General features: G+C 37.8%; 1 protein-coding gene and 1 long non-coding RNA gene across 3 annotated transcripts in view; one reads left to right on the top strand and one right to left on the bottom strand.

Annotated features, from left to right (window-relative positions):
• Positions 1 to 212: 212 nt before the first annotated feature.
• LOC136828723 (carbohydrate sulfotransferase 9-like) lies at positions 213 to 10,667 on the bottom strand. 2 transcript variants are annotated; one of them, XM_067086877.1, is made up of 8 exons: positions 9,560 to 10,364; positions 6,559 to 6,612; positions 6,158 to 6,244; positions 5,394 to 5,614; positions 3,930 to 4,031; positions 3,360 to 3,627; positions 2,319 to 2,364; positions 213 to 1,632 (listed from the first exon to the last, which is right to left on the bottom strand). In XM_067086877.1, exons 1-8 carry the CDS (start codon positions 9,680 to 9,682, stop codon positions 1,454 to 1,456), a joined length of 1,080 nt encoding a protein of 359 aa, XP_066942978.1. In that variant the 5' UTR covers positions 9,683 to 10,364; the 3' UTR covers positions 213 to 1,453. The 2 variants fall into 2 exon arrangements, with proteins under 2 accessions (XP_066942978.1, XP_066942979.1); XM_067086878.1 differs by lacking the exon at positions 2,319 to 2,364 and having other exon boundaries at positions 9,560 to 10,667.
• A 2-nt stretch (positions 10,668 to 10,669) lies between these two features.
• The window catches only part of LOC136828726 (uncharacterized), a 13,234-nt gene continuing 12,554 nt past the window's right edge, over positions 10,670 to 11,349 (top strand). The window contains exons 1-2 of the long non-coding RNA XR_010850201.1: positions 10,670 to 10,964; positions 11,188 to 11,295. This is a non-coding gene — a long non-coding RNA (uncharacterized lncRNA). The remainder of the gene's footprint in view (positions 10,965 to 11,187; positions 11,296 to 11,349) is intronic.

Raw genomic sequence — 11,349 nt, 5'->3', positions numbered from 1 at the left:
TATATAGAGCAAGGAGCGTCCCTGTAATTACCTTAATTACAGAAATGTCTTCTTTGTAAAACAATTACGGGACTGTACTTGGGTACTGATTTAGAAAAATTCGATGGTCATTAGAGAGGCATACTTTACTGTCAAACTTACCTTTCAGCACCATCATACTACATCACACTTGATTCACTTATCTAGAACAAGGTGCACCTATAACAAAACAAGCAAAAAATTATGTTTATTGATAAAATAATTTTACAAATTATACATTACCAGATTTGAGTAAACACTTTTTCTGGGACATATAAGGCTGGTAACTACGCCGTAAATCCAGCCACTAGAATTATATCAGCATGAAGACAGCAGAACGGTGTCTGACAAAGAACTATTCTCACTTTCGATCATTATTAGGCAGTTTAACCAGAACATTGAGCTGAAATACTTTAATCTCACAAGGCTGTCATACTGTATATCTCACCTACAAAAAATAATCATATACATTTTTTTCTAACAATTATTCACCTGGTTAAATGGTTATACTTCAATGATTTGAATGGAGCGGAAAGACCTCAGTACATTTCAGTACCATTTGGAGTGGTCACTGGAAATAACAATATACAGAAATAATTACACAAAGATATCACACGTAATTGATTTCTCAAAAACAGAAATCTAACACAAAAGATTTCTCAAGCAGTCTATATATCCTAAAGAAAAGCAGCATTAAAAGGACCACTACTATTAAGACAGTTTATTTCTGTAATGATAAATATTATCACGACATATTATCATGATACATTTATTCTTCTAATTATTTCCCAGGTACTGTACGGTCCTTTCAAGGTAATTCCATAATAGCAGGGTCATTAGTATGTGCAATCCTAAATCTTGAGTATAAAAGCTTTAAAATGACACAAATGGATTTCAGTACTCATCCTTTCACTGCTTTCTACACATTTATGTTTACCCAGGACAACTGTACCTTAACCAGAAGTTTAGTGGACTGTTTGCCACTCACAGGCCCGCGGCAACGTTATGGAGATGTTTTCTGGAATGTTTACCACCTAGTCTAAATGTTCAGTGGAGTGTTTATCATACACAAATCCAGTCCAACTGAACCCTTTTCAGTTATTTACTGAACTTTTTACACAACACAAGTTCAGCGCAACAGCACCCTGTTAAGATGTTTAGTGGACTACCTACCACTCACAAGTCCAGTGCAAGAGCTCCTGTTTAGATGTTTAGTAGGGTCTTTACCACACGTTAAGTCCAGGGCAACTGCGCCTTATCTAGATGTTTAATGGTGTGTTTCCCACACATACGCACACACACACATACATGTCTAGGGCAACTGCAAACCCAGTGAAGCTGTGAAGAGAAGACGAATCACATCCCGTTCGGCTGATGGCTTATAAAAATGTCCACGAGGATGTCATCTCACTTTAATTTCTTTCAGTTGCAAATATCAACAGGTTCGCAGGGAAGCAGATTCATACTGGAAGAGTTCCAAATCGTACTTGTAAAGCTCAAGCAATCCTTGGAACTGTTCATCTGTCAACTGACAAAGGAATTCTTTGGCTATGTCTTCACTCGACCCATTGAGGGAACGGTTGATAATCTTTGGTTTGATGACTTTATTCAAACCTGAAAATGAAATTGTCAGCTTAAAAACGAGAGTTTTGACAAAGCACTGAGGGCCTTCTTGCTCTCACTAACAATGAAGAATGATCTATGCACTTTGAATTCCATTCACTTTTCAAGAAGCGCCAAGAGAACATGAAATATTCGAATTACCAAGCAGCTCGTTCAAGTAACTGAGGTACAATATGAACAACCATACTGTGAAGAAATGTAATTAATACTTTACAATTTATAACCAACAGAAATACCGTGTAAGAAAATGAATAATCATAAAACTTAAGATAAATTTTGGCTCTTCCCAAACTGACAACAGTAATAATGAGCTGTAGGATAATCGTAGTAATTATAATTCAGCTGTGAGATGTAAATGACAGAAAACATCTTTCACTTTATATTAAAAATAAAAGGCAATAACACATTTAAAGTGAAAAGTAATGAAAAATTACTTATTGAGGGCAACCCCTTCATCCTCCTACCGGGAAATAAATAGATGGTCTTACATACCTGAAGTGAATATGATGTAATTACCAGTCTTACATACCTGAAGTGAATATGATGTAATTACCAGTCTTACATACCTGAAGTGAATATGATGTAATTACCAGTCTTACATACCTGAAGTGAATATGATGTAATTACCAGTCTTACATACCTGAAGTGAATATGATGTAATTACCAGTCTTACATACCTGAAGTGAATATGATGTAATTACCATCTTCGTCTAACGTTTCGGTCTGTTTTAACAGGAAAAAGGGAAGATCAGGAGGATTTTCTAAACAGACTCAATAACAAGAAAACAATTAATAGTGGTTATCATTGTTAACTGGTATGTATTTTATGATAAATCACGAAACTTTAATGAAGCGGCCTTCGATATTTAGGCATTTGATATCACAAACCCTTCTGCTATACAACCCTAGCTGTTTATTTCATTCCTTTTTTAAAGTTACAGACAGGAAGAGAAAGTTAACAAGAGGAAGAGAGAGTAGTGAAAGGAGTAAGAGAATGGGGAGTGGGGATGATAATTATTATTTTGATCATGTTATCTTATGTACCTAGATGTATCTAGATTGTGTGTATTGCGTGTATTGTTTTTGTATATTCCATGTATATGGCGCTGAGCTGCAATAAAGGATATTATTATTATTATTATTATTATTATTATTATTATTATTATTATTATTATTATTATTATTATTATTATTAAAAAACAGGATGGGAAATAGGGAAGATGGTGGGAAAGGAATAAGGGAGGATAAAGAGGTGACGAAGAGGACAGTAAGTGAGGGAGATATAGAGGTCAGGAGGGGGAAGAGCAGTGGAGAGAGAGGTAGGAAAGGATGGTAAGTGGGGGAAGAAAGTACAGGGGAGGGTAAGGAAGAGGATGAGAAGTATGGAGGAGGAACGGGGGGAAAAGATAGGAGAATAAGGAAGAAGACGGTAATTGAGGAAAACAACACACGAAGAGAAGAGTTGTATAGGGAGTTAGGGAAGAGGCTAGGACGTGAGGAAAAAGACAGACGAGGAAGGGAAGACACTTGAGAAGCGAGGAAGATGGGAAGTGGGAAAGATGATAGAGAAGATGAAAAGAAGATGAGAATGTAGGGAAGATAATAAGGACGGGAAGCAGGGGCTAGGACAGAGGAAGAGGACGAGGGAGATAAGAATGGGAAGCGTTTAAACCTGACAGCCAACACAGTTATGTCTGGCAGCCTACGAGGCAACCCACCTTGGCAAAAACGTTGAAGTTGACGAGACAAGGGGTGCAGAACCTAGACTGCGGTATCCAGTGCATGTCTAAGGTCTTTTGAGCCTTTTCTTCGTCCAGGACGTACTGCACGAACTGGGAGAAAGAGGGGGCGTATTTCCCCCTGACCCTCGAGGGGGACATGCCATTCTTAGGGACCATCGGCACAGGAGGGCCATACTTCTTGTACCGTTTGAAAATGCGACTAAAGAGCGGCACGTAAATGGCGTTTCCGTTCTGGATCTTGTTTCTGTTTAGTCAAGAAAGATTTCAGTTGTGAGAATAGGTGGGAGGTTTATAAATCGTACATAAAGTTTTGTGTTTGTTCAGCTATGTTCAAAGCTACCTGTGCTGAAGAACAAACAATACACACATACACATATATGTACAGTATATGTATACATACATACATACATACATATATATATTATATATATATATATATATATATATATATATATATATATATATATATATATATATATATATATATATGTTACGTTTGTGTTTATTCATATATACATGTACTGAGACCACGCCAGGAGAGCCAACCTGTATGCAGAAACCAATCGTAGTAGAGGATTCTTCGTAATCATGAAGGTCAGAGGCTGGGGCTTGAAATTCAGGGCCTGGTGAAGCTGCTTCACAGTAGGCCTGAAGGATAAAAAATAGTCAACTGTCAGAGTAAATATTATTAGATAACCGCCAGCGTCCTTTCTTTTAGTTAAAAATTTAGCTGTTGGTCGCGAACCAAAGATTTGTTGAGTTTATCTCAGGAGAGAGTTGTTTATTTATGCATTTTTTTTTGTCTAACATCACCCTTTCAGGAAGTCTGTGTAGGATATAATCGCTTACCTATTCTAACCTCGTCATTTGCATGATACAACCCAATCTAACCATCCTAAGACGAAGCGTCATAATTGCCATTGAGTACATTCCAACCTAACCAGCATAGGGTGCAGCATCCTACGTGGGTCTGGAATAATGTAGCCTAATCACCCTAACCTAGGGTGCAGAATCCTACCAAGGTTGGTGATTGTGCAGCCATATTTTTACAGAAAACAGGAATTGGTTAAAGCGGAATCCTGATCAAAATGGTCCTTTGGTCAAATTTATCAGGATTGGAAATATAACATCAACAGGAAACAATGTTTGCCTTCAAGGCTTAATAGTAAAATTAACATATAGTTTATATTGCTCTAAGGCTCTCCCCCCCACTCACTCTCTCTCTCTCTCTCTCTCTCTCTCTCTCTCTCTCTCTCTCTCTCTCTCTCTCTCTCTCTAAGAAATTAGTAATTGTTAGATTATAAAAGTGTGGACTAAACTGTCAGCAAAAATATCGTAAGGGAGAATAACTATGAGCAAAGGGTAAAAGAAAAGTTCTATGAAGAGAAATCAGTATCTTAAATTTCTGACATGAAATTTTGTGACACACCTTAAAGTTATCAAACATTCTTCATCTATCAAGAATACAAGATTAGATAAGATCACTCTCGAGAAGGAACGTGACGATTATAAATAAGTATTTTGTAACTATTTAAAAAGTTCATTAACCTCTGCAACATCCTTTATGTTCCGTCACGTGAAAAATTGACAGAAAAAGTTATTATAGAATTCCAAATTGTTAAAACATTTGTTGAAAAGTGTTTTGGTTCCTGTGCGCTCGATTCATCAAGGAAATCTCGCCTGAGGACCCATTCAAAACGGGAAAGAGAAGAAAAAGTTAAGTATACCTTAGTTTTACCAGACCACTGAGCTGTTTAGCAGCTCTCCTAGGGCTGGCCCGAAGGATTAGACTTATTTAACGTGGCTAAGAACCAATTGGTTACTTAGCAACGGGACCTACAGCTTATTGTGGAATCCGAACCATATTATAGCGAGAAATGAATTTCTATCACCAGAAATAAATTCCACTAACTCTTCATTAGCCGGGCGGAGAGGCGAACTCGGGCCTAGGGAGTTTCCAGGCCACAACTCTACCAACGAAGAGCTTGGAAAGAGAAGAAGTTTGCTCACCTGGGATATCGCTGTCTGGCCAATTCCACAGGCGCGATTTTCGAAGCCAGCAACTCCCTTTCAGAATAACCAGCGAGCATGTTGAAGTTCCAGAGCCATGTCGAGGAGGCCGCTTTGAAGACATTACACCAGATGAGATTATACTCGTAGTTTATAAAGAATTCCCAGGCGTTCACCTGGTAATCAGCTCTTGGCTGATCCAGATCATATCGGTGACATACCTGTTGTGAAATGATCATAGTTTTATAAAATAGTTTTTATCATCCTTAATATTTATATTCATGATTGATTATGTTTTATTTATGTAGTTCTGTCACTGTTATGAAGCCGAGTCGTGAAGCGAGAACATCGAGTCACATTTCCATTTTCAAAATCGGAAGGATTTATTTTCGAACGGCATCGGAAATAGAATATCTGAGGATTACTCGTTTTAACATGATGAATTGAGTAACTGACCAAAAACACACACACACACACACACACACACACAAACGACATTGTGGTACTTCCTGAGATGAGAACTAGTGGCCAATATAGATGCTATTCTAAACTTGATATTCTGATCTGCAACTGCGGTTAAAGGGATGTCATCGTGTCTGTGAAAATACAGACAGGCAGACCGACGGACAGACAGACATGCAGCAGTTACTTGAAGCAAGGGGTAGAACAGAATTCTTCTCAAGGTAAAGCTATAAAAAAGAATTTTCTTTGAACGCCGGCCAATGCTCTTAATCATCAAAAAAACATTGTTATTTTTCTGTTACCTCTTTGACGTGCCGACGCCGTGATGCCAAGCGGGCATGGAGTTCCTCTGACGCATTCCACGACGCAGGAAGCACCACTTTCTCTATCTGCGAAATAAGCAACGCCACAGGATAAAAACACTGGTGTATGTGACCAAGTACGATTTTGCTTTTATTGTGCACCATCAAAGTTCTATTTTTTCTGTATTCTATTTTGAATTTTGATCAACTCCTTGCACTGCACTGCCATCTGATCTTTCATTGGCAAATGAGCCAGTGAGCAAATTGAAACTTTTCGTCAGTAAATACGAAAAAATGTTTCTGTTATATTGGCAGTTTTTAAGGTACTGTCTCTTGCATCAATATTCTTTAGACACTCGCCCATTACAAAGAAAGATGTCTGTTTATGCAGATACACTTACCAGGTCTTTTCCCACTTTGCTCAGGACTTCCTTCGCAGGGGCATCTGCAAGGTACTAAGATATAAGGCGTTACTGCATGGCATTAAACATGAATATTACAAAATGCATATTAATATTTGTATACCAACTACGAGTGTACAGTGTGTCATATACGTGCATACACACACACAGACACACACACACACACATACATATATATATATATATATATATATATATATATATATATATATATATATATATATATATATATATATACACACACACATTACATATGTAAATATATAAATGCATCTATACTCTGTTCAAGTACATTCATTCATTCTCTCTCTCTCTATTTTCTTAAAATCCATTCGTTGCTTTACTGAAAATTAGTCCTTCTTTACTTCGTTTTCTGACACTTCCTTGGCCAAGATGGACATGAATCAGTAGCATGGGCGATAATAAGAGCTCTCTCTCTCTCTCTCTCTCTCTCTCTCTCTCTCTCTCTCTCTCTCTCTCTCTCTCTCTCTTGTGAAGCACAGAGCACCAATGCATTAAACGCAACACATAACTTACTTACAGTTACCCATGCCCATGTGCAATCCACACCTCCAAAATGATGAATTATTCTCTTACTAATGGGCATCTCGATCTAGATGAAAATTTCCCTGCATCGAGGCCGAATGGGTATTGCAAGAATTCTTAATTACTGTCTACAGTGTCTCGTGCATGACAAGCTGTAGGCGGGTAACGCCCTCCCCCTTCTTTTTCCACGGGAGATAGAGGAGAGGAAAAGCAATTACACCTTCAAGCTAAAATTTCCAAAGAAGACAGTAACGTTAAGTAGCACCGATTGAAAATGCCGAGATAGCAGCTGGAGGTGATGGTATCTCTAGTTTGAAATGGTTTTTATTTAAATGCACAAACGTTCTCCAAATAAAATGACGCCGTTATTTTCACTTCCAACCACTGTTGTCAAAACCTCTTGGCCGTCCAGTGGGGTTACAGGTATGGGAAGGATTATAAAATTCAGGCCCAAGGCCTACCCCTGGGACCTATGAGGTTATTCAGCGCTGAAAGGGAAGTTGAGAGTAAAAATGTTTAACAGGTGTAACAGGAGGAAAACTTCGCAGTTGCACTATGAAACAATTGTTAGGATAGGGAGGAAATGCGGATGGAAGAAAGAGAATATAACCGTAGGTACAGTAAAAGGGATGAAAGAGGTTACAGCTAGGGGACGAAGGGACTCTGCAAAGAACCTTAAGTAATGCCTACAGTTCACCGCGTGAGGTGCACTGACAGCACTACACCCCTACGGGAAGGGATTACAGGTATGGTAAGTTGAGTGGCATATCTGGCAACTCGCCTGGCCCGCTGACTGACCTGTTTAGATCAGTGCCATCGCGTCCACTTTAGGTCACCATTCCCGAGCAACGGGATGGTATTACCTGCCTTTTTGGAAAGTTCTAATATAATTCTTTAAGTAAACTCAGAAAGCAAGCTAATCTATGTTCACAAGAATCAGGAGGGATGATGACGAGTACTTAGTACACTCTAAAGAAGAATCATGATCACCAAAATGTAAAAAAAGTGTAGAACGACGAATAAATCGATGTATTTCATTCTAATAATGATAACCCAAAGAAGGTTTAATCACATCAAAATATAATCCAATAGAGGAAGAATAAGCCTTCATACACTCAATGATAATGAAGTTGATATAAAAGTCAGATAATCCTGAGAGAAGTTACGTATGAGTCTCACAGACGATAAGGGAGCAATTCAGGAAGAGGAATTGGTGGTTTTGTTACTACAATGTGTCATGAAAGAGATCGCATTTTTCTCCCAACGCAATGCTTTCTTTTGTAACTCCGTACAATTGAGTGACGTCTCTGCTACTACAATATATGGTGTTTAAAGAATATAATACACAAGAAAGGAATATTCCATCATCAATCTTAAACAATACTTTCCGGGTGTGCACACGCATGTTATGGCTAACATAGTTCGAAGTCCACTCTGAAAAGTATGTCGTATCGCGCTCTCTTGCGCACCGCTATGATGACGTTTATTGGTATCGATGAGAGAGAGAGAGAGAGAGAGAGAGAGAGAGAGAGAGAGAGAGAGAGAGAGAGAGAGTATTTCCTTGAGAGTATACAGTATTAATGACCAAACAGCAAGTGTGCATAAATGTGCCACTCATTTCATAGTCAGTAAAGTAGCGTGCTTGTAACGCAGGGCATCCATGATGCAAGTTCAAACCAACTTGTGAGCTTAAATTTATTTCTCGTTTAATTGCTTGTCACACTATCATATACAGTTATACGTATACATACAATTCATCTATATCTTTATCTATATCTAGATCTATATAATATACATATATACCCGTATATATATATATATTATATATATACACACACACTAATATATATATATATATATATATATATATATATATATATATATATATATATATATATATTCACAATAACTAAATCACAAATACCCCTAGAAATCGTGTTCACCTTGCCATGGGAATAACTTACAAACAAAGGGCATTGTCCATTAGAGCATCTTCCCCAGCCAGAATTCGAACGTATGTCTTTTGGGTATTTTACAGTAACGTGACTCATCCCTTCCGTAAGTCGTTGCCATGCCATATATATTTTCCTTTTGGTGTAAGTTATTACCAAGGTAAGATGAATTCGATCTAATATATATATATATATATATATATATATATATATATATATATATACCGCATATACATACATATACATAAATCCTTTGAATATTCATTAAAAATAAAACCAGGAATTGGAAACAAATAATTTGTCACTTACCGCATATACATACATACAGTATATATAAATCCTTTGAATATTCATTAAAAATAAAACCAGGAATTGGAAACAAATAATTTGTCACTTACCGCATATACATACATATATATAAATCCTTTGAATATTCATTAAAAATAGAACCAGGAACTGGAAACAAATAATTTGTCACTTACAAGTTTAGTAACCTCTGGTTCAGAATCGTCACCTTCTTCATCCAGTCTGACATACAAGAGAAATAAACAGCCAAAAAGGGCACTCATAAGAAGTCTGCTCTTCCTCCCGCATAGGCAAGACATTATCACCAAAGCGAATGTAATTCATATAGATAATACTTTTCTGAACATGATTCTTTTGTCCAGTTGCGTGCGTTATCACTCGAGAGCTAAAAAACACTCGAGAAAATTCGTTACTCTTCCCATTTTCAGTCTCTGTATTCCTTCCTATCTCTCTGCTGTCTTAGTTTAGCCTCACTTGTCGTAATTCCTGCCTTCATCGGCTTTAATTCTGTAAACCAGCCGAGTTTTTTTCGGAACAGATCCATACAATCAAAGTAAAGTTTTGTTATGATTAAAAGACTTGATTGAATTTTATCAGCACACAGCTTGATGCTTAGAACACTCACTCACTTCAAATTTATAATTCTCTCATGCTTACAGCGCTTAATTCAGGTTCAAAGTGTTGTCAGCAACACCACTGTTTTCAGATTCACGAGCTGAGTGACGCCAAATTGAAGAGGTTAGCCGCTAAAACAACCTCTCTTGGGTGCCCTCAAAGATAAGCCACAGGAAACCTGTCTGTTGTTATCTGGTAGAAGATAGACGACTCTCTCACGGTTGCCAAGTGGCCAGTTGTTCACGTCTCATTACTTATTAGACGAGGCTGAATTCTATCGAAATCTGATGTGTGTGTATGTGTGAATGTGTGCGCTTTCGTTTCCGTGTAATTTTGATCCAAAATGGCACAAAGAGAGAGAGAGAGAGAGAGAGAGAGAGAGAGAGAGAGAGAGAGAGAGAGAGAGAGTACGAGGTTCAAATTTTTATGAGTTAATGCACTGAGGACTGCATCGCTTTGACTGACTGGTCAACAAAATATTAGGAGGATTCGGATGGGAGAAACATTAAACTTGTTCTGAGAAGGCATATTTTAGCTGTTCAGAGGTCCAATTTCTAATATAACGCTTATAAGACTCATCTTCGGGTAAGATAATCAAGTAATTTCGTTATCGGTTATGAAAGTGGTCCTCAAATCTAATCATTGTAAGTAGGGATTCTTCCTAGTCTTACGTTACCCGTGCTGATAAGAGCGAGATATTTGCCATTACGCCTAGTTGTGCAGTGATGTTGTTTCCGTACTGTACAACAAGAAAACTGGAACAAGGCTAATCAAAGTGTAGTAAGTGTTCTTCATCAGTGAGATCGTGTTTATGCACCATCTTAATAGTTACTAAACGCAGATATAATGCACTGATCGGGCAACATCAAAAGGACTTTCCTCCAAAAGGGAGCAATATTGATAAAAAAAACAATAGGATCAGTGACGTAGCACCATCGATAGCCTACAACTGATAGCCAAAGCCAGGTAAAAAAAGCAAAACATGCACAGCTTCCAGGACAGTTAGTTAATATAAAAATACTGATGAGAAACATCATTCAAGGTCGATTTGGCCTATCTAACCAAAATCAGCGGCCATGTTGCGTGTAGCCAGGCCATTCAAGGAATTGACCGTTTACTTGAGCAAGATATTCTTCTACCAAAACTTCCATTTTTATTATCTGTTTTTTAATTTCGCCATCTTCTGTAGACCAGCCTTGACTCCGGGAAGGAAATAAATGAAGAAGCCCTTATTTACCTTGGATGGATTCGATCCCACGCTCTTCAGGCCATAGCGAGGCTGCATTAACACACAATGGTATGAGGAATACGCACATTTTCATCATAGTGTCAGTTCAAGTCGTGCAGACTA

The sequence above is a fragment of the Macrobrachium rosenbergii genome, chromosome 43 (assembly GCF_040412425.1).
Source record: "Macrobrachium rosenbergii isolate ZJJX-2024 chromosome 43, ASM4041242v1, whole genome shotgun sequence".
Classification (NCBI taxonomy): Eukaryota; Metazoa; Arthropoda; class Malacostraca; order Decapoda; family Palaemonidae; genus Macrobrachium; species Macrobrachium rosenbergii.
The sequence above is the reverse complement of the archived record's forward strand: the minus strand, read 5'-3'. Positions and strand labels throughout refer to the sequence as shown.